The sequence below is a fragment of the Papilio polytes genome, unplaced genomic scaffold, assembly GCF_000836215.1.
Source record: "Papilio polytes unplaced genomic scaffold, Ppol_1.0 DF824269.1, whole genome shotgun sequence".
NCBI lineage: Eukaryota > Metazoa > Arthropoda > Insecta > Lepidoptera > Papilionidae > Papilio > Papilio polytes.
The window spans coordinates 3588151-3608686 of NW_013524935.1; the positions used below are offsets into that span (position 1 = coordinate 3588151).

At 32.5% G+C, this 20536-nt stretch overlaps 2 protein-coding genes across 2 annotated transcripts in view; one reads left to right on the forward strand and one right to left on the reverse strand.

Annotated features, from left to right (window-relative positions):
• LOC106109478 (calcium/calmodulin-dependent protein kinase kinase 2) overlaps positions 1–12727 on the reverse strand; it is a 60991-nt gene extending 48264 nt beyond the window's left edge. The window contains exon 1 of the mRNA XM_013290994.1: positions 12452–12727. Within this exon, the coding sequence (XP_013146448.1) occupies positions 12452–12478 (27 nt within the window). The 5' untranslated portion in view covers positions 12479–12727. The remainder of the gene's footprint in view (positions 1–12451) is intronic.
• A 3010-nt stretch (positions 12728–15737) lies between these two features.
• LOC106107055 lies at positions 15738–20525 on the forward strand. The gene is made up of 2 exons (XM_013287745.1): positions 15738–15933; positions 19848–20525. The coding sequence occupies exons 1-2, from the start codon at positions 15904–15906 to the stop codon at positions 20520–20522; spliced, it is 705 nt and encodes a 234-aa protein (XP_013143199.1). The 5' UTR covers positions 15738–15903; the 3' UTR covers positions 20523–20525.
• The last annotated feature ends 11 nt before the right edge of the window (positions 20526–20536 follow it).

The window sequence follows — 20536 nt, forward strand, 5'->3', positions numbered from 1 at the left end:
GAGACACTTCGCGTAAATACGTGACCTCCATGTTTGGAGAGACACGAATGAGTAATATAAAAAAATTAAACACGATCCGTATAAGGCGAATGTAAAATGTATATAAAAAAATGTTTTATTTTAATCAACAAATAAACTGCAATTATCAAGTGTGTACAGTACAATAAAAATATGTATATTATTTTAGTAACTCCTAGCTTTTTCCACGGCATTAGAAACATTCTAGTAGTAAATACAGCCTATGTTATTCAGTGATAATATTGCTTTTTAATAGTAAGAAAAGTTTTTAATTCGGTTTATTAGTTTTTGATTTAATTACATACAAAAAGACAAATTATTTCTCTTCATGACATTAGTATAGGTTGAAAATTTAAACACTATCGAGCATATCTAAAATAATAGAAAATCAATAATCAAGAAGGGAGTGATGACTGAGATGACAGATGATAGAGTGCTTTGGAGGACGAAAACCCGGTGCGCCGATCTACAGGAGTAGGATAAGGCAGGGGAAATGACCTAGAATAATAGAAAAATTAAACATTAATTTACTTGGTTACTTAACTAGTCTTTTGTGACAATAAAAGACTGAGTATGACTTATTCAAATTTATTACATCTAAATTGTACCGATCAAATAACTTTAACTTAGTCAAAACTTCAAAGTTGGCGCAACTTTATCATTGAGTTGTCACATCAAATACCAATTTCTACTCAATTTGACTTAGTAAGTTATACGATGCCGTCACATAAAGACCTTCAGAGGCTAGAGATTTATTAATAACTCTTGATTCAGTATGAAATTATGATTAACTACCAAATCTCTCTTGTTCATAAAAATCTATAAATGAAAACTTCTAAAAGATTTCGGTCAAATCTATTGTGTATTACAATAAAAGAAAAATAAAGAAAAACATGTAGCATTTAAAATTATGTTTTTTATTGAATGTTTTATTTATACAACACTAGCTGTTCCCATGGGACTTTATTCGCATAAAACTATAAAAAAATAATTTTATTGTTTACATTTGTCAAATATCAGTTGCAAATGTCTAAATACCAATGATCTTACCATGGCAATCTTGCTTCTTGATGTTGGCAGCAACTCATGGTCTCTTTCCCACATTAGGGTTTTTATCCAAAATATTTACCACCTAAGTTTAATAGCGTGAAAATATATAGCCTAAAGCGTGAGGTAAGGATAGGGCTTTTTATTAAAGAAAGAATTATTCAAAAATATGCTGTAATTGCTGACATCTTAGGCAACAAAGAAGTGTGTGTTTACGCTTTATTATAATAGTATAGATTGCGCATTAAATGGTTAAAAACACTATCTTTCAGAAAGAAAAATGACTAAATGCCTATGATACTCAGAGTCTGCATACGAATCGAATAACACCTTATTCCTCGAATTATGTTTACTCGACCCACATAGATAAAAAATCTTCAGTCAATTGTTGAACGATTGCTAAAGATATAATAAAGCGTAAACATACACTACTTCGTGGAGTAGGATGTCAGAAATCACAGCATATTTTGGAATAGTCCTTTCTTCAGCAAAAAGTACACATTTACGACACGCTTAAAACTATATATTTTCACGCTATTAACCTTAGGGGTAAATAAATTGGAAAAAACCTTCATATGTGAAAGGGACTATAAACTACAAGCTGCCAACATTAAGAAAGCAAGGTTATTATGGTAAAGGTAATTTTGACATTTGCAATTGAGAATTTGAGAAATTTAAACAATAAAATAAAGTTTTCATAATTTTATGCGGATGAAGCCGCACAGGGACAGCTTGTTTTCATATAAAAGTAAACATACGAAAGTGTAAATAAGTAACAGAATACATACACAATATCAATGCAATAAGCTAAGTAGACTCAATACACTTTATGCAAAAATCTGGGACAAATAACACGTGTAGGTTAACACGAGTGGAAATCTGCCCCGGTGTATGCACTACTGCATTAGACTTGTGGGTTCACTGGCAAGGAAGTAATGCTAGAATGTGCTTGAAATTGTTGGAAATGTTATCCAATTTCCGAGTTTATCGGATTATGATATAAAAATGTTTTTTTATTACTCTGATCAAGTGACACTTGAATACGGTTAATGGTTTAAGTTAGTGGATGGTTTGTTTTACACATAAAAATCAGATAATATCCAGATATTAAGATTTATTGCGATAATTGAGATTAAAAAGCTGTAAATTATATACTAGCTTTCGCCCGTGACGGTGTCCGCGTGTGATTAAAAAAATAGGTAGGCTATGTGATCTTAAGGACTATGTTATGCTCTACATCTACGACAAATATCAAAATTCATTCATCCATTTAAGCTACAAACTCTAACAAACATCCATCTATTTATCTTGACCTTCGAATCCATGATATTAGTAAGATTTTTTTTTGTTTTGAAAGTAAAAAGTAAAGTATGTGATTCAAAGAAAACGTAAACATTAATAAGAAATGTTAAACGAAAAATAAGAAACTTCACAAAGGTAAAAAGGATAATAGTTCATTTCATTATCAGCTCTATCAATTCATATAAAATAAACACTATTAGTTGCTTATATTTTTGTACATTTATTTTAACAAGATCTTTTTCTAAAAAGAAACATTATTATAAATTGAATTGCGAGTACGTTACAAATATAAATTGAACATTTTGAAGTAAAGTCACGTAAACTTTTTGTGACAACAAATATTTGTTAGACAGTAATTTTAAATTGATTCCTTTTAAGGAATTCTTGACACGAATCAATCAAAAATCCAATTTGAATCCAGATCCCAGTCGACTGGGTTTAAGACGGACAGTGCGATATCTACGAAAAACAGTATTTCATTTATATTAAAATCACTATAAAAGCAAAATTACATTTTTATACGTCTACAAAAATATTTTCTGTACTTAAACAAATTAACTATAGTAAATTTTTGCCGTCACTTTTGTCTTAACAAAAATAAGGTGATTTTAAGGTGGCAATGACAACCCCAACACAGCTACTTTTGCGCTGACAAAGTTGACGGCGATCGCTAGTTGTAAAAAAGAAAATAAGTGTAAACAAGTGAAGGATATTTAATAAAAAAAACAGGCATAGAAACGTATGACATGTTAACATATTAATGTCGGTTTTCATTGCTACAACAATACAGAAACACTTTTTAATTGTGTTTCGTTTATAACTGGCGGTTACTTTAAACTATGTGTGAAGTGAAGTTATTATTTCTTACAGATAATAATAGCTCTTGTAAATTCCGAGATCGACACTCGACCCAGTGACCTATCGAGGGTCTCAGGGGCAATGTTAATACAAGGTTTATATATGGCCTCGGAGACCTTGAGTCTTTTATTAGTTGAATAAAAATTTCACAGAATAATACAGCGTCTATATCAAATGAATATGTTACGCTTACAATTATGTTTGAAATGTTAAAATATACTTTGTATTTATAATTATATTGTATTGATAAGGCGTTTAGTTTGTAAACCAATTATTTTTGGTAAAATGATGTTTGGACATATATTAAAAACTGAACCCTTAAATCTGTTCAAAAACTTTGCAAAAAAGTTCACTTTAAAACGCATATCTTTACGAAAATAAAACATTGAATTTTTTTGCAATCAGTCTTTAAAACACTAAGCAAATGAGAGGAAAGATGCAATTTGTAGAATCTTATCTCCATTGAGAAACTTCTTTTATGAGAAGGCCTTAACGGATCTTATTGTTACATAATAGTGGCCCTTTTGAGTCCCCTTTCGACCACATTTGGGTAAGACTGCGGAGTTTAAATTTAATGTTGTATTCGTTTATTGTGTTATATTAAGTGACATTTACACTTGACGAAGTACTAAACAAAGCAGTAAATTATGTAACAGCGCAGTTTTGAAATGAGATATCTTCAAAGGTTTAATTTAAATGCTGTCGAGTGTACATGTCTCTTCCCTCAAGCCTGGCTTATGAGACTTATTCGCACTTCATTCACTTAAGTTCCAACTTAATGCATCACCTAAATTGTATCTTTAGGTTTGAGTTTAAAAGTATTGTTTTTGTTTCCTATTACTTAAACTTTGTTAAGTTTTGAAATTTTAATCTATAAAACTACTTTACTTGCAACTTTAGTATAATAGATTCTTTAAATTACTTGGAAATAGTAAACAAATAATTATTAATCATCAAAACTATAAGATACAGTAGATTTTTATATTTAAAAAAGTAATATTAACAATAAAACCTTAGTTAAAATTACATTAAAATTGTACTTTTACAAAAACTGTGGCCTCAAAAATTTAGATTGATATATAATAATAATCTGGCGCCTGTACAAATTTCTACTCCATCAACCATAACCTTTGCAATAAAATTGCTAGAGGAAATGAGTTTGTTGCCCCACTTCCCGTCACACGCGAGTTTCTTATAAACGTCAATACGTTTTGTACATCTTACTAATCTTACTAATATTATAAATGCGAAAGTTTAGATGGATGTATGGATGGATGGGTGTTAGTAGAGGATAGTGTTGGAAGAACACATAGGCTACTTGTTTTTGTTTTTTTTTGAGATCCACGCGGACGGAGTCGCGAACAACAGCTAGTAATTTAATAATTTATAGAATGTACTTTCCCGTTCATTATTATTTCATTCACTTTTTTGTTGATAAACAAACCAATTAAAACAACGTAGTATATCTATACTTATTATAATAAAGCGTAAACACACATTTCTTTGTTGCCTAAGATGTCAGCAATTACATCATACTTTTGAATAAATCTTTTTTTAATTAAAAGTCCTACACTTACGTCACGCTTTAGGCTATATACTCATATTTTCACGTTATTAAGCTTAGAGGGGTAAATATTTTGGATAAAAACCTTACTGTGGGAAAGAGCCCATAAGTTACTGCCAACATAAAGGAAGCAAGGTTGGCATCATGTCATGTCATTTTGACATTTGAACTTGATAATTTGACACATGTAAACGATAAAATAAATTTTTCATAAGTTCATGCGGATGAAGGCGCACGGGAACAGCTAGTCCATGATAAACTACTTCAATAGTAAACCTATCTCGTTAAATGTAACTATATGAAACTGAAGACATCAAAAAGTTTTTATTTCAATTATCGAGATCAATCTGATAATTATTATCCCCGAATTAATCGATAAAATATTTTTAATGTCAACTCCCGTGCGAAGTGTACTCTTAAAACATCTATGTTATATAGGCGAATATACTCATACCAATTAAATTGGCATAGTACCTAGCTTGTCTGTCACGTACTAGCTACTGGCATAATGGTCAGGTATTGGCATGCACATGTTCACACAAAACTGTAGCTGGCATCAAGCTATCTCTTTCCATCCTAAGAGAAAAACTTTAGTATTCAATGAACTAAAAAAAAACTGTAAATAGAGTTTCGAATTGAAAAGAAGATAAATTGCAACTGAAATAGTTAAAGTCAATGCTCACTCAGATAAAAGGCTGGCCATTTTCTACTTCACTGAGTACCCACTCCTGTGAAAATGATAGTGCTCTCTATATCTCTTGTATAGAAAAATTGACTAATTTTTTACTATAAAATACTTGACTTTTATTTATCACCAAAATGCAGATTTTTTTTATAATACGAGGTGGCAAACGAGCAAGCGGCCACCTGAATCCATCGAAATGAAAAGCGACCGCTGCCCATAAACATCCGCAATTGCAGATGCGTTGCCTACCCTAATTCACGGAGGAGGAGACGCACATAAAGAGGACATTTCCCCTTCCCATGCGTCTCCTCTACCGTCAAATCCACTTTTCCCTCCCATCCTTTCCTCTTAAAAAGGGTGGAAAGGAAAAGGGACTAAAATTAGGCCTCTGGCACCACACTCATCAGACGACACGCGGAATAGCTTCCACTTCACGCCTGTTTTCTGTGTGGTCGTGGTATTACACCGGGCGAGCCGGCCCATTCGTGCGAAGATGTAAAAGCGGGCTCTACCACTGATTCAAATTGGAATAACCCAAAATTTATTGTCCGCCTCTATGATATAAATCTTTAACAATAAATAGGAGACAGAAAGACGATAAAACAGTGTCACGTCAATAAAATGCACAGCAATTTTAGATACCCGAGGGCTTATCACGAATATTCGTGAGAATGTTTTCGTAACGTTATCGATATTTTTATGGATGAGATTTGTGCAGCGTCCCTACCTAAAGTACAGCAACAAAACCTATACTTGGTCGATGAAGTTATAAGTATATATATAAATATAGTTTTATCTGAAAACCCTAACAGAACACATTAAATGTTTTCTTTTTTTTAAACTGGATACTGATTACGTACTATATACGAGTATTAACTGATTGAATGTTCGTCATTTAACATATTACCTCTGAACGTCAGTACCAAGTTTTCAACAATCTTTTGCCATAGCAAAATTCTACACTAAAATTTTAAAGAGGAAAGATTTGTATTTTTGTATGCACTGAAAAAATCAACCCTACTAGGCCGATTTAAAAAATCTTTCACTAAAAGCTACATTATCAATGATTTACATAAGCAATAGCTTATAATAAAAATATTTATTATTTTTAATTTCACGCGGTCGAAGTCGAGAGCTACAACTGGTACCAAAAACGGTTTGATAGTATTTATTTACAGAACGAAACCCTTAAAACAAAAATAGCTACAAAGGAACGCCGTAGGAACTCGTAAAGAGAATTCATGGGCTATAAAGAATGCCTCCAATTCTTCGTGTTGGAGCAATTTGCTAATAATGTATGTTAGTATTGCGGTGGTGTGCCTTGTTTATTGCATCCTGGAACTTGAGTTGGCTAACGTTTAAAACGGCGATAAAAGCCAGTGTTTACTACTAGTTATACAAAGATGTTCAGAGATCCTTTCATTAATTCTTACATTTTATCTTTTACTACCACTTTTGAGATTAATTTAACTCCGTTTTGCGGAGTTAAAAAAAATTCTTATTAGTACCTATGTTCAAGCTAAGCCAAATTTCGACCAGAACCGTTGAACTCTTGTGGACATTACCACATATCACCAGAAGAGTTCAAGTTCCAATATCTATCCATCTAAACTTTTAAATCTTACTTCTTACTAATATTATAAATAATATTGCTGGAGTTTGTAGTCTAAACGGCTGAACGGATGTCCATGAAATTTGGCATAGTTGTAGAGTACTGTGGAAGAACCCATAGGCTACTTAGTTTTTTTTAATTCCACGCGGAGTCGTTGGTGAAAGCTAGTTTATAATATTAGTAAGATTAACTATTCGACAAAAATCTATAAGGTGCAAGACAATATAATTCCATTCCGGTTCTCATTCATATCATTTTTAGTTTAAAACGTGGTCGAAATTTAACCGCAATTAATTACCCATGATTTTTTCTTTAATAAAGATAGCTTTAAGCATTTCCTGTTTACATTAACATTAAGTATGTCTTGAAAAGGGCTGCATAGATTTTAATTCACGTATTAATGTAATGGTTTATCTGTTTTTAATTAATCTTTGATCCAGAATCAAGTTGCAGTTTTTTAATCTTTGATTCTGTATCAAAGATTAAAAAACTGCAACACGACCTGGTACAAAGGAAACATTTAAATTCTCTCTTGCTACTTTCTGTTACTGCACATGACAACATAATTACGAGTATTAATGTAATATGCGAGCAATAAAAACAATCATCTTAATAGAAACAGGATTACATGCGCATAACGTAGACCGGTCATGGTATTTCAAACAATCATTTCAAGTAATTTCAGCATGTCTTGGAAAGAATCGCAAATGGCATTTTGTCGGAATTACAAAGCTGTTTTCTTGTTATTTTCTAGAATAAATGTGTTATAAAGAATTATTAAATTTCTTTGCTTGTGCTTTTCCCTCCATATTTATTTAGTAAATAGCTGTCGCCCGCGACTCCGACTGCGTTGAAATAAAAAAAAAAAACAAAAGTAAGTACCCTATGTATTCTCTACGTCTATGCCAAATTTCATCGAGATCTGTTTAGCCCTTTAGGCTACAAACTCTAACAAACATCCATCTAAACTTTCGCATTTATAATATTAATATAATATTCGCTCGCGTCTCCATCATCGTGGGATTAAAAAAAAAATAAAAGGAGCCAATGTGTTCTTCAATACTATGAACTACGTTTATGTCTTTCATAACTTTAGGTGTTAAACTCTAAAAAACATCCATCCATGTATCTAAACTTTCGCATTTATTTTTATAGTGAAATATCTATAGTATATACGAATGTTGGTTTTCTTTAATAAGCTACGTCTATTGTTTACTAAAAAGTAACTACAGATACATGTCATGTCAATTAAAAATTGTTTAAAAAATAATATAACCAATTCCTTTAATGGATTTTTGGTGCGAACTTATTTTGTCAATAGTCCTAACATTTAGGTTTTCGGAACAAGAGATGCAATATAATCAACGCATATACGAGTTCTATTAATACCGCCTTTAGTAGGTCACCAATCGTGTCTGCAATAAATATAATGTCTGTAGCGATCTTAAAAAGAGAGAACTTCATAAATAGACACACTAATAGACTCGTTTGTTAGTATCTTACTTAATATAGAAGTTTCAAACCGAACCCGGAGATATTTCGAGTTGATTTTTTTTTTAATTACACTGGAATTCACGTCCAAAGAGTTCTAGCCAGTTTTGATAATTATGACATCATTAATGCTGGTTTACTGAAGTTTCCATTCCAAGGATGGGAACGGAACATGGATTTGACGGTGGAAGAGACGCATAGGAAGGGGAAATATCCTGTTTATGTGCGTCTCTTCCTTCGTCGATTAGTAGGCAACGCATCCGCTATTACGAATGGCTATGAGCAGCGGTCGCTTGCTCGTTTACTATCTTATAACATAAAAAAATAAAAATAAAGGTCCTTAGCTGTCCACATCCGATAAATCACACTAAATTATAAGTGCGAAAGTTTGGATGGATGGATGTTTGTTAGAGTGTGTAGCCTAAACGGCTGAACTGATTTCAATGAAATTTGCTATAGATAGAGAGGATAGTCTGGAAGAACACATAGGCTACTCACTTTTGTTTTTTAATACCACGATGGAGTCACGGGCGAAAGCTTGTCCTAAAACAAAATCTCAACAAGTAATAAATCCAATATCTCGTAATTTAATTTGCAAAATCTTTTATATAACCAGTTATCCTTTCTAATTACAGTTAAAAGGTTAGATGGTATCTTGTTTAATATTTTATTGTACACAATGTTTCCGAAGCGTTTCTGATAGCCTCCTGGGGTTAAACAAAGTACATTTATTATTCCATTATGTTTATCTTACGATAGGGTAACAGCTTAGGAATTAATGAGAGGAGCATCGGTATGTAATATCTGGTTGAATCTAAAGGTTAAAATAATTCAGAAATTTTACATATCAAATTATTTTGCGATGTAATTAAACATTGCACAGTGGGTTGATCGTAAATTCACAGGGTAAATAATGTTATTAATATTATAAAAGTTTAGATAGATTTATATTGTGTAGATTTATATAGTGGTAATGCCCGCTTTAACATCTTAGCACGAATGAGCCGGCTCGCCCGGGGTAATACCACGACCACACAGAAGACAGGCGTGAAATGGAAGCAATTCCGTGTTTCGTCTGATGAGTGTGGTGCCGGAGGCCTAATTTTCCTTTTCCCTTCACCACCCCTTTCTTATTAGGAGAGGATGGGAAGAGGAAGTGGATTTGATGGTGGAGGAGATGCATAGGAAGGGGAAGTATCCTCTTTATGTGCGTCTCCTCCTCCATCGGATAAGGGTAGGCAACGCATCTGCAATTGCGGATGTCTATGGGCAGCGGTCGCTTAGATATTTTAGCGGATTCAGGTGGCCGCTTGCTCGTTTTCCACCTTATGTTATAAAAAAAAATTGTTAGAGGGATTTTACGAAACGAAGATGAATATTAACACACATGTGGAACATACTCTGGAACATGTACATACATATTTTTTAATTCCGCGTAGGCAGAGTCGCTACCAAAAGCTAGTTGAATAAACTTTGGTCGGTCGGTTCGTAAACTAAGAGGTGCAATAGCATGATTTGCATTATGTGACATGCATTATCTCGCATGCACATTTGTTTATACAGCGACCGAAACCGTCTTACAATGTTTGGCATTACCTTTGTCATTTCAAAACCTTGTTCTTTTAATAAAAACGCTGGCATTGAACTCGGGTCCAGGATTTCATATTTTAATGCAATACTGTATGTAGCCAAAAATCCCTCTGTGTAATTGTTGATCGTGATATTATTAAAACTATGCGTTTAATTTTTACTTTTTAAACTATTCAAATTAATTTCAGAGACAGATGAAACAAGATTTGACGGGAGCAGTGGAATTTCAAACAGAAAGTATCTCGTCAGGAATATGCAACCATTGGTACGATATTATCGAACATTTTGTGTCAGAGTTTTGATGCTAATGAAGTTTCATTCCCGCTCAAACTGATCTATTTGTGTCGCAATTTTCAACCGTATCATAGCTCTATTTGTCGCGGACTTCATTTCATATTTGCATGGAAATATGCTTTAAAAGTTCGTTCACAGAATATCAAAGTCGCATAAATGATCACGTGTAGAATAAATATAGTTTGTAAACTTTTTGATCTATAGTTTTGGCAAGATTATTAGTAACATAGACTATACACCGACAAGGATATCTGACCAGGTATAAGACAAACTAAATTATGACAGCTCATGAGTTCCACACTGTCAATGTCAAATATCACAAGTTTGTTGTTTTGTTTTTTCATACCTTGCCTTTTAGGTCCACTAAAACCCCTTCGGTGGTCATCCTTAGTGACTGGAGAGAGTCCCGTAATCTCCAGAGAAACGAACCAGCTCTCCGCATTGACTATACCATAATGACACTCCGGAGAATATCATCAAATCCGATTTAGTCTTCAAAATCACATGTTACTAGAGGTCACAGTGTTATCGTTTAATCAAACTCGACGTGAATGCAATTTATGTCCATTTTAAAAATGTTTTCGCATAGAGTTAAATGGGCTATAGCTTTTTGAAACTAGGCCTCTGATCGATCAAGTCTGGGATAAAAAAAAATGAGGGCAAACAATGTAATAAATCTTTTCCAAACTAATGGGCATCATCTAAACCAGTGATTCTCAACCTTTCTTTTGTTGGGGCACATATTTATCGATTTCAAAATTTGGCGGTACACAAATAAAAAGAAAAGATTTACTTACTACAACACATTGCATAAATAGTTTATGACAAAAATATGTAAAGTTTGGCGGCACACTTGGAATTTGGCGGCACACAAAAGTGCCGCGGCACAGTGGTTGAGAAACAGTGATCCAAACTTTACTGCTTTTATACAATTTTAGTTACCATCAATATAACGTACTCATATCAATCAGCTTTTTATATAAACCGTTATTTTGTAACGGAATTCTGGATTTATCCATTTACAGTCAAGTAAAAATCAATACGCTGTAATAAAATTAGTTTAACCGCTTGTTATTTAATGTTGGAATGCAAATTATCAGATTTATCATATTCAATTACAATGGAACACAATTTACGAGAATTATTTCTAGGATTTTAATAAACCTATTGTTCTGCCTGTATACGAAAGTAAGTACTTTTAAAATGTAGTTAAAAATAAACAAAAATTATAATACTTTACATACAATATCAATTTGATATTAATTTTAAAAGGTTTGTTCTATACAAATACAAATCTTATAAATCGCTGTAAATTATTTATTCAATTAAGTGGCAATTAAATTAATTGTATTTATTTCTAAATAAATATAAATATAAATATTTATTACATACATACATATATATATATAACATAGATATTACATACATATATAACATATATTATTTATTCTCATTCAAGTATTTAGTTTCATTGTTACATCTTATTTTATATACCATACCATATACCATCTTGCATATTTATTTTTCATTTGTACTGGAGCAATATATAATTCATGAATTATACCGAAACGCCGTAAGCGTAGGTTTTTAGTAATAATTGAATGAAAAAATTTTTCCTGCTGTTTTCGATGCCCACGATACAGGCATTGCCTAGTGTGGGCATCACTCGATTAATCGTATATTAACCACAAATCGTATTTATCTTTTAGTTGGTATAACTGTTATTGTAATTGTTAATGTCTTAATATTCAATAAAATTATTTCTATTTTAAGAAACGGTCTTATAACTTATTAAGTTATCCGACCTCTTAAATTAACGCACTCGGCGTATTTAAAATTCTTCACAGGGCTAATTAACAATTTCTAACATAACTGTAGTTAAAGTATCTCAATATAATAAACAAACACAAAGTTTATGATAATTATAAAACGTTTTCATTAAAAATTCGTTTCTAACTTTAATATGTTTTTAAATTAAATAAGTACTTACAGCCCCGCAACTAACGTTCTCGGCCATCGAGATTTCCTTGCACCTGCTACTACCATAACACGACGAAATATTACACTTAACTGTACTTAAAAAACATATCTGTAAGCCAAACTTAAGTTGAAATCAATTTCCATCACTAAAAATACAATTCTACTTTAATAATTTATTTAAATTGTCAGTTATTAAAGGTATTTTGACGTACTGTTTACAGTTTTTTTGTTTATTTCACACAAAACGCGACTGGACCCTTCCAAAGTTTCGGGGAGACTGGTTGCGCGCGCCGTATCCGTTGCCATGGTTACCATTTGGAGGTTATATTTCTGTTGTACGGAGGAAATTGATGTCACCTTAATTTGGATTTATTATTATCTAATGTGCTTCAACTAGAAGCTTTCTGGTACAGTGCTATCTTAAGTGATTACACGTCGAATTATATTCTATCAATTAAAAAATATTTTAGATAAAAAAAAAACATTCGAGCAACCAATATCTGACACTGGTTTTCTTTTGTGACAAACAATTCTCATTAGACTCATCTTTGAACTTTTATATTTTAATGATATAAACAAACAATATGAAGCTAGAGTTTGTTTAGATGTAAGCTAACATTGTTAGACTCGACGGCCTTAGTTCCAACAACCGAATCCCATTCAGTTTCAGACTAGACAGGCAACACTTTATAAGTGGATTCTAACATCAAAGCCGTAGCCGACAAGTTTACTCTACCTCTGAGAATAGTTTAGAGAACTTTGAAATTGTAATAAGACCTGTTCGCTGTTTCTAGTTGAATTACATAAATGTTTTTTGTTTTTTTATAATAGCAACTTGTACTTCTTTATCATCATCAACTTGCCTCTGTCTCTACGCAGGGTCGGCACAGTATGTGCTACTCTTCCCTACATCTCTATCAGTCGACACATCTGAATATACTTCCTTTTTAAGCCTATCCTCTTTAACACAATCCATTCATACTTTCTCCGGTCTTCCTCTACCTTTGTAGCCATCCATATTCAATCTTAATATTCAATCTTAACACTTTCTGGTTTTTCTCCCGGACTTATAAGTAATCAAAATCCCATGTTACATCGAAATGAAGTCGGTTCAGTAGCTTATAACTTTGTACAAATATTTCGAGAATAGATGTTTGTAACACTCAAAAGGCAGTTAAAAATGATTCTACTAAGCGTTAAAAATCGGGAAATGGGTCCTTAGGAATTTGGAAAGGGTCTGAGATAAAGACCTATGTAGGTACTATAGAATAGTACAGATAACTACCAATGAAAGTTAATAAATTCATTCAACATAATAAACTATTTCAACTAGAATTATCGTGATTTTGCTTTGTTGATACAAGGGCAATATTTTTCACATGTATTATTTCAACTTCGCGCAATATTTGAAAAGGTATGTCGATTCGTGTTCTTTCAGCATCATGTGAGACTGTGTGGGACTTATTGATGAAAAATTCCACTTCATATAAAAGGCTTTATAAAAGTTCAATATGATAGCAATTAAGTTAACTTCCACGTTCTATATAGGAGATAAACAGCTGGGGACCGTCCACTGCGTTATAAGACCTGTAGTACACAGACATGAAAGCGATAAGCAAAATAAATTTTAACTAACGCCAATGTTACAACATCGATTCCTTTTGCTAATAGTTCCATTTTAATGAATGAATTTCACAATAGTTTGGATTACTTCGCTTCGGTCTCGGATCGCTTTAACATCTGTGTGCTATAGGTTTAACCGCAACGAGTTTACTCTCCCATTAGCCGGACATCGTATGTCTTTCATTATCTTTATTGATAGACTTATGGACTAGATCTTTCGTTTAGACGATAACCTTTCCTTTAAATTTTAAAACTGTAATATAATTGAAATTTTCTTTACTTTAACACTATGTATTAAAGGTTACGCTAATTACCGCACACTGGATTGTTAAAAGGTTATCGGGAGACTTATATTAAACTAAATCTTCACTAAGACTGATAAAACTATCTTTGTATATGGCAATAACCTCGTTTTCAATGGACCACTTGATTAGTCTTTTGGACTACTAGACTACTTGTTAATTTCAGACATTTTTGCAGTTAAGTTTTATACCTATTTATAAATTACTTTCTAAAATCAATTCTTAGTGTGAGAGAGTGAGTCTAGGTTATATTTTATTTATCTATCTACTTTTGCTAAGTCAAGGGAGTCTAATATAAATTACGTGCTTAAAATAACGATATCAAATAAAACTTAACATCGGTCCCGTATTTACCAGCAATATAACAAATGGAAAACTTTGCTAACAAATTCAGAAAGGGTCGTTCGTTTGTCCGCGAGAGAGGCTCAAAGGCCTAAACTTGTCCGTTGTCGTTTTACATTCAGATAAGCTTTGTGACTTGTGACAATAATGTTATACAATTTAGTTCTATGAAACGTAATTTAACATTATACAGGACGATTATTTACATGTTAAATAATGGATAGAGTTATGGAAAACAAAACGTATGTTTAGTACATTTATGGGCTAAATAAAGTAATTTTTTGCGGGAATGTTAGTTTGTGTGTATTATGTGGTATAGTTTAAACGGTTGAACCAATTTAGATGCTTGGTGTTTCGGATTTTTCCTCTAGAATGTGGAATAGGAAATTCTATTCCTTTTTTATTTTATTTTGTTTTTAACAACACAAAATTAACCTAAAACTATAGTAAACGCTGAATAAACTTTAGTCGTTTTACAAGAGCGTTTCCATGGCTTAAGTAGATATATATTGTTTGAATTTATGCGTAATGTTTTTTGATGTTATCCCTTTTATTACAAGTGAGGGTAGTTCATTTGCTAATATTGGTATAATAAATGATGCCGTGCGCTCGCCGTTCAGTTGTTTAGAAGAGAGCGTTTGCTTCTATAATGTTGTTATGGATAAAACCTAGTATATATGACTATTCTAACACGCAAATTATATGTGAGGCCTAAACAGGGTTGCCACCTTTCTCAACTAGACTGCATTTTTCAAGTGGGACAGCGATGTATTTGTCACAGTGTGGATGTGAAACAAGTGACAACTCAATGTTATTTTGTCGTACACCAATGAGTCTAGGGTTGACAAGTCACTGTTTACTGTTTTCTATTACTTAACTATTTTATGCCGCATATTTGTGGTCTGCTTTACATAAAATTGACAGCCCTAAGGTAAGTAATGAATAATAACAAAGGACTCCGCGCCTACGAATCCGGTGCCCGTTCTGAATCATCAAGGATGTTATAAAAACGTCGATTTATTTACTTCTCGTTGTCGTTTCCTACACGAGTTCGTAGTGAAAACACTATTTATTTGATGCGATAAAAAGCCCGCACTTTTTGCGGAACTCCGGGGCAATTGGCTTGGTGCTCAGTCGGTGTTAGGAGCTGATAAAAGGCGGTTTAATTGCCTCACTGATTGGATTAGTTCGCAATATGGATTGTAGAATTTTACTTTGTTTCGCTGTAAGTATGTTTTTTATTTAGGTTTTTTTTCAAGCTTTCAATGAATACTTAATCCTCTTTATTGCTGTACATACGTAGTTTATACAATAATTTAGTCTTTTTTTACTTTATATGTTTAATATAAGCTACTAAAATTTCATTTAATTGTTTTTTTACCTAAATTACATTAACACACTTCTTCAAAAAGGCTTTTACTAATTTTTGTATCAATATTAAAACCAAATCGATTACTTATCTGACCAGCTTTATAAGTGTTAATTACATAAATTATTCCTGAAATTTGTAATAAAAGGAGTATCCGCTACTTTCGGCATAGTGTCTTTGACTAATGAAATGATTTCGGTATATCAGTGTGTTTCCACTGATGAAAAATATGAACAAAAACTTATTGCTATCTCTCTTTTTTGTAATAAATAGACAAGGATGATATGATTTATATAAAAAATATCGGTAGTAACTCACCGGTAACGTAAAGCGCATTGTTTTTTTGTACTTTTAAAATCAAACAAAAACTAAGATATTTATTTAGATACTGCTATTCAATTTTTTTGTAACAAAACTAAACATTATTCTTATCTTCCAGATAGATTTTTATCTTTTTAAATATGATGTAAATACAAACTAAAGTTAATTAAAAATCTTGTTTACCTTTTAATTATCGATAACAATAGATGTTATTTTGTAATAAAAACTCAACAATGTATTTCAAAACCTTAGCGTATGAGTATTACTATATTATTATATAGCTACTACTACTACTACTACTACTACTACTAGCGTATTACTGTCCCTTATATTCCCAAAATAGACACAGTACAGTAACTCACTATTACAAACAATCATTGTCATGGGAAAATGATTTGAATCAGTTATAAAAAAGGTCCAATTTTCAATAAATCGAGAATTTATGTAGACAGCGACGTCTTCCTGCTTCAGATGGGTAGCAAAACATTTTCTGTCATGTCCATACCCTTCACCTTAAAGTAAAATAAAAACTATCATTTACAATGTAGTCTAATAATCGCGTATTGTTTTTTTAAGTCGGTTTAACAGTTTCGGAGCAACAAACAATCAAATATTTCCTCTTTTTGACCGACTTACCAAAAGAAGGAGGTACTTAATTCGTCTCTGTTTTTTTTTTAATATTAGTAGCGGCTCCTGGATCTCTTACCTTGTAGACTGTGTAGTTATTAAAAGCTACTAAGAACGGTATACCGTGGACTAAACTATCACACAACTGTTCTGCGATTGTTGATTGTCGATTGTTTCGCAGCCCATTCAACTGTTTAGTTGCACAACTAAGCAAAGCGAGACAACAGTTATGCGATAGTCAAAGGTGCGCATGCCCTAAATGTTTGAATCCCAGTTCTTATTTTAAGGTAAATGTTTCGCTATAATATTGCTTAATACCGACCGAATCGGATTTATATTTCAAGGGTTCGGAAGTCATAAGAGTATGAAGGACTTCCGTTTTTGTTCGTTTCGCGACGCAGCATTAAGATTATCAAAAGTACTTAAAAATGTATATAAAAACAGAACAATCTCGAAGGCAATTTAATACCATTGTTTATGGATAAGAAGAAATTAAATGAAATACGATTTTGAGAAAATATCGTCTGTTAGCCATATTGCTTTCTTGAAATGTCCTTTTATATAAAATTAGTATTTTTTTGACTTTAAATTAAAAAATCACATTAGAAGTATGTTACTATTACGAAACTCTTCCTCAGAACCTCATACGTACACATTCAAATTTTCTTAAGCCTTTAAGATATAGTTAGTACTATATAAGTTGTACCCTAGTAATAACAACATAACATAACACAATAAAAACAAAAAAAATTATCATCATCATCCGCTTGCCCTTATCCCTTACGGAGGGTCGGCACAGTATGTGCTGCTCTTCCATACATCTCTATCAGCCGTCATATCTGAATCCACTCCTTTCTTAAGCATATCCTCTTTCACACATACCATCCATACTTTCTTCGGTCTTCCTCTACCTTTGGAGCCATCCACATTCAATCTTAACACAGAAAGTGTTAAGTACAAAGGTTTATGTCCCCATCGTTTCATCGAAAAAAAAAGAAATATGATTAAATCAATAAGAAGGACAATATTACTCAACCAAATGTAGTGTGACAAATGCAGTAGAGTTCCAGTCATTAAGGAGTGTGCTGTGACTCAGAATGACTGTTAATTTATAAAGAAAAAGTATAACTTGAAACAGAATATTAGAACCGAAACTAGAAATTAAAAATTGGTGGTTTGTAAATGTAAATGCTGAATGAACACAAATATTCATGCATTTCATCTTTACGCTAACTGTTGCTCGCGACTTCGCCCGCGTGAAAAAAAAATAATAAAAACATAGTCTATGTTACTTAGTAATAACGTAGCTTTTTATTTGTGAAATAATTTTTAAAATCGGCCCAGTAGTTTTTGGGTTATTACAATACGTACAGAATACATAAACACCAATCTTTCCTCTTTATAACATTAGTATACATGTACAGTTCAGTGACATTTTGAGGATGTTTGATTTCAAATATTTCTTTCCAAAAGTTTGCTATTTAAAAAAAAAAGTTTGCACCAATGAGTAAGAAAGAAGAAACAATTTAAATATATCCTCATTTTAATAGTATTTTGACAGAATTTTTTGCGACACGTATTTTTTTAGTTATAGACCAACAAGTTGACCTAGTGGGCATAAGTGAAACTAAATTATAATAGTCCTCTAGCGACCTCGTATGTAGGTTTTACATATTTTCCGACATAATCAATCAAAAGCAATGTCTGTATCACCATTCTTTTGTTGGACTACAGTAAACCTCTCTATAACGCTCTCTACTACAACGCGGATCCATCAACAGCGTTATAGGAGCGCTTTCTATGTAAATGTCATTTATTATACAAGTAGCTTTTGACGCGACTCCGTCCGCGTGAAATTTAATTTAAATAAATGAAAAAATATACCTATGTTTCTCACAGATAAATAACCTTTCTAACGGTGAAAGAATTTTTAAAATCGGCCCAGTAATTTTTGAGCCTATTCATTACAATCAAAACAAAGTTTTCCTCATTATAATATTAGTATAGATATAAAAGTGGAACCCCATGTATCCAATTAACAATAATAAAAATCAAGGAAATGGGAATTAATTACAAAACTCTACCTTCGCTTGAACATATTAATTGAAGAACATACCAAGATATTATAGTCTTTCTGAGAATCGTGTCCTGAGAGAATTCCTTGTCAAGTTGAGTCACGGCGCGCGAAGGCTATTGCTAGACGGACACGATTTAACCTAACTTCGGACTACACTAATTGAGTTAATAATTCATGAGCTGTTACGTATCTGAATCAATTGATAAATAATACTTAGTAGCAAAGGCGGATCCAGGGGGGGAGTCATGGGGAACATGACACCCCCCCCCTGAGCTGGTTGGTGACCTCGACTATGTGACCCCTCCTGGCGCCTAAGCTGGATCCGCCCTTGCTTAGTAGTCAATAAAAATTATACATAAAGCGCTTCCACCACATTCATGTCTAAAATTCACCTTGTCATTTTTCCTTCTTCCACTGTAAGGCTTTTATATTTCTTTCAGTATACTTTCTGTATATTTCACTAATGAAAATTTGTACTTTTTTAATATCAATTTGTTGTTTTATACTCATCCAGTGACCCTTTATCTTTTTCTATTAGCTAATGATTTGTCCAACCGCATGTAAACATCTAATCGGATCATCAACTACCGATTTAAAGCTATGGACTTCTGATATCAAAAATTCGCGTTTTATGTAGATATTTTAGTAATTTGGAACATTGTGGAAGTCAAACCACAAGTCAAGTGTTTAAAATCCCAAGTCATTGGTGTCTTACCAAATTTTCACTTAGTACTATTTATTTCAGGTTATATTCAGCAGTCACGTACTAGCCTATCGAATAAATAAGGAAGATTTACCAAACGATAGCTTCTATGATGACGACGATTACGATTATTCCTACGACGACGTGGACACACGAAAAGAAAATAATGTAAAACCAATTGAACAAAATAAAAACAACACCACACCGAAAACAGCAACATACGAGGTAACTGAAGATGTTGACGATATCCCAAATCCTAGCACCAAATTCGGTCCGATATTTACGAATTTCTCTACACCAAGACCTTTAAACAATGCAAGTTTAAACGTTCAACGTCCTACAGAAAAACCAGACAGTAATTCTGAAAGTAACGATTTAAATAATCCCAATGAAGGTAAAGGTAAAAAAAACTCATATAGTATACTACACGTGAAAGCCGAGTATGACGATCCACCAAACACACCTTTAAATTGGGGAGACAGTCATGTACATAAACTTGGTATAAAAGATTACATTTATGGTATATCGAAAGGTATTTATAATAAAATAACAAAGTTATTTAATAAACATGATTGTAATGATGATAAACATGTATTTAGAACAGATGACTTTGAAGAATCACATAAGTTTCGAAGCGAAAATACCAAGACGGAAAATGGACAGAACTTTGTACATGAAGTTCACGGTGATACTTATTTACTTAGTGATTACGAATAAATAGCTTCAATAAA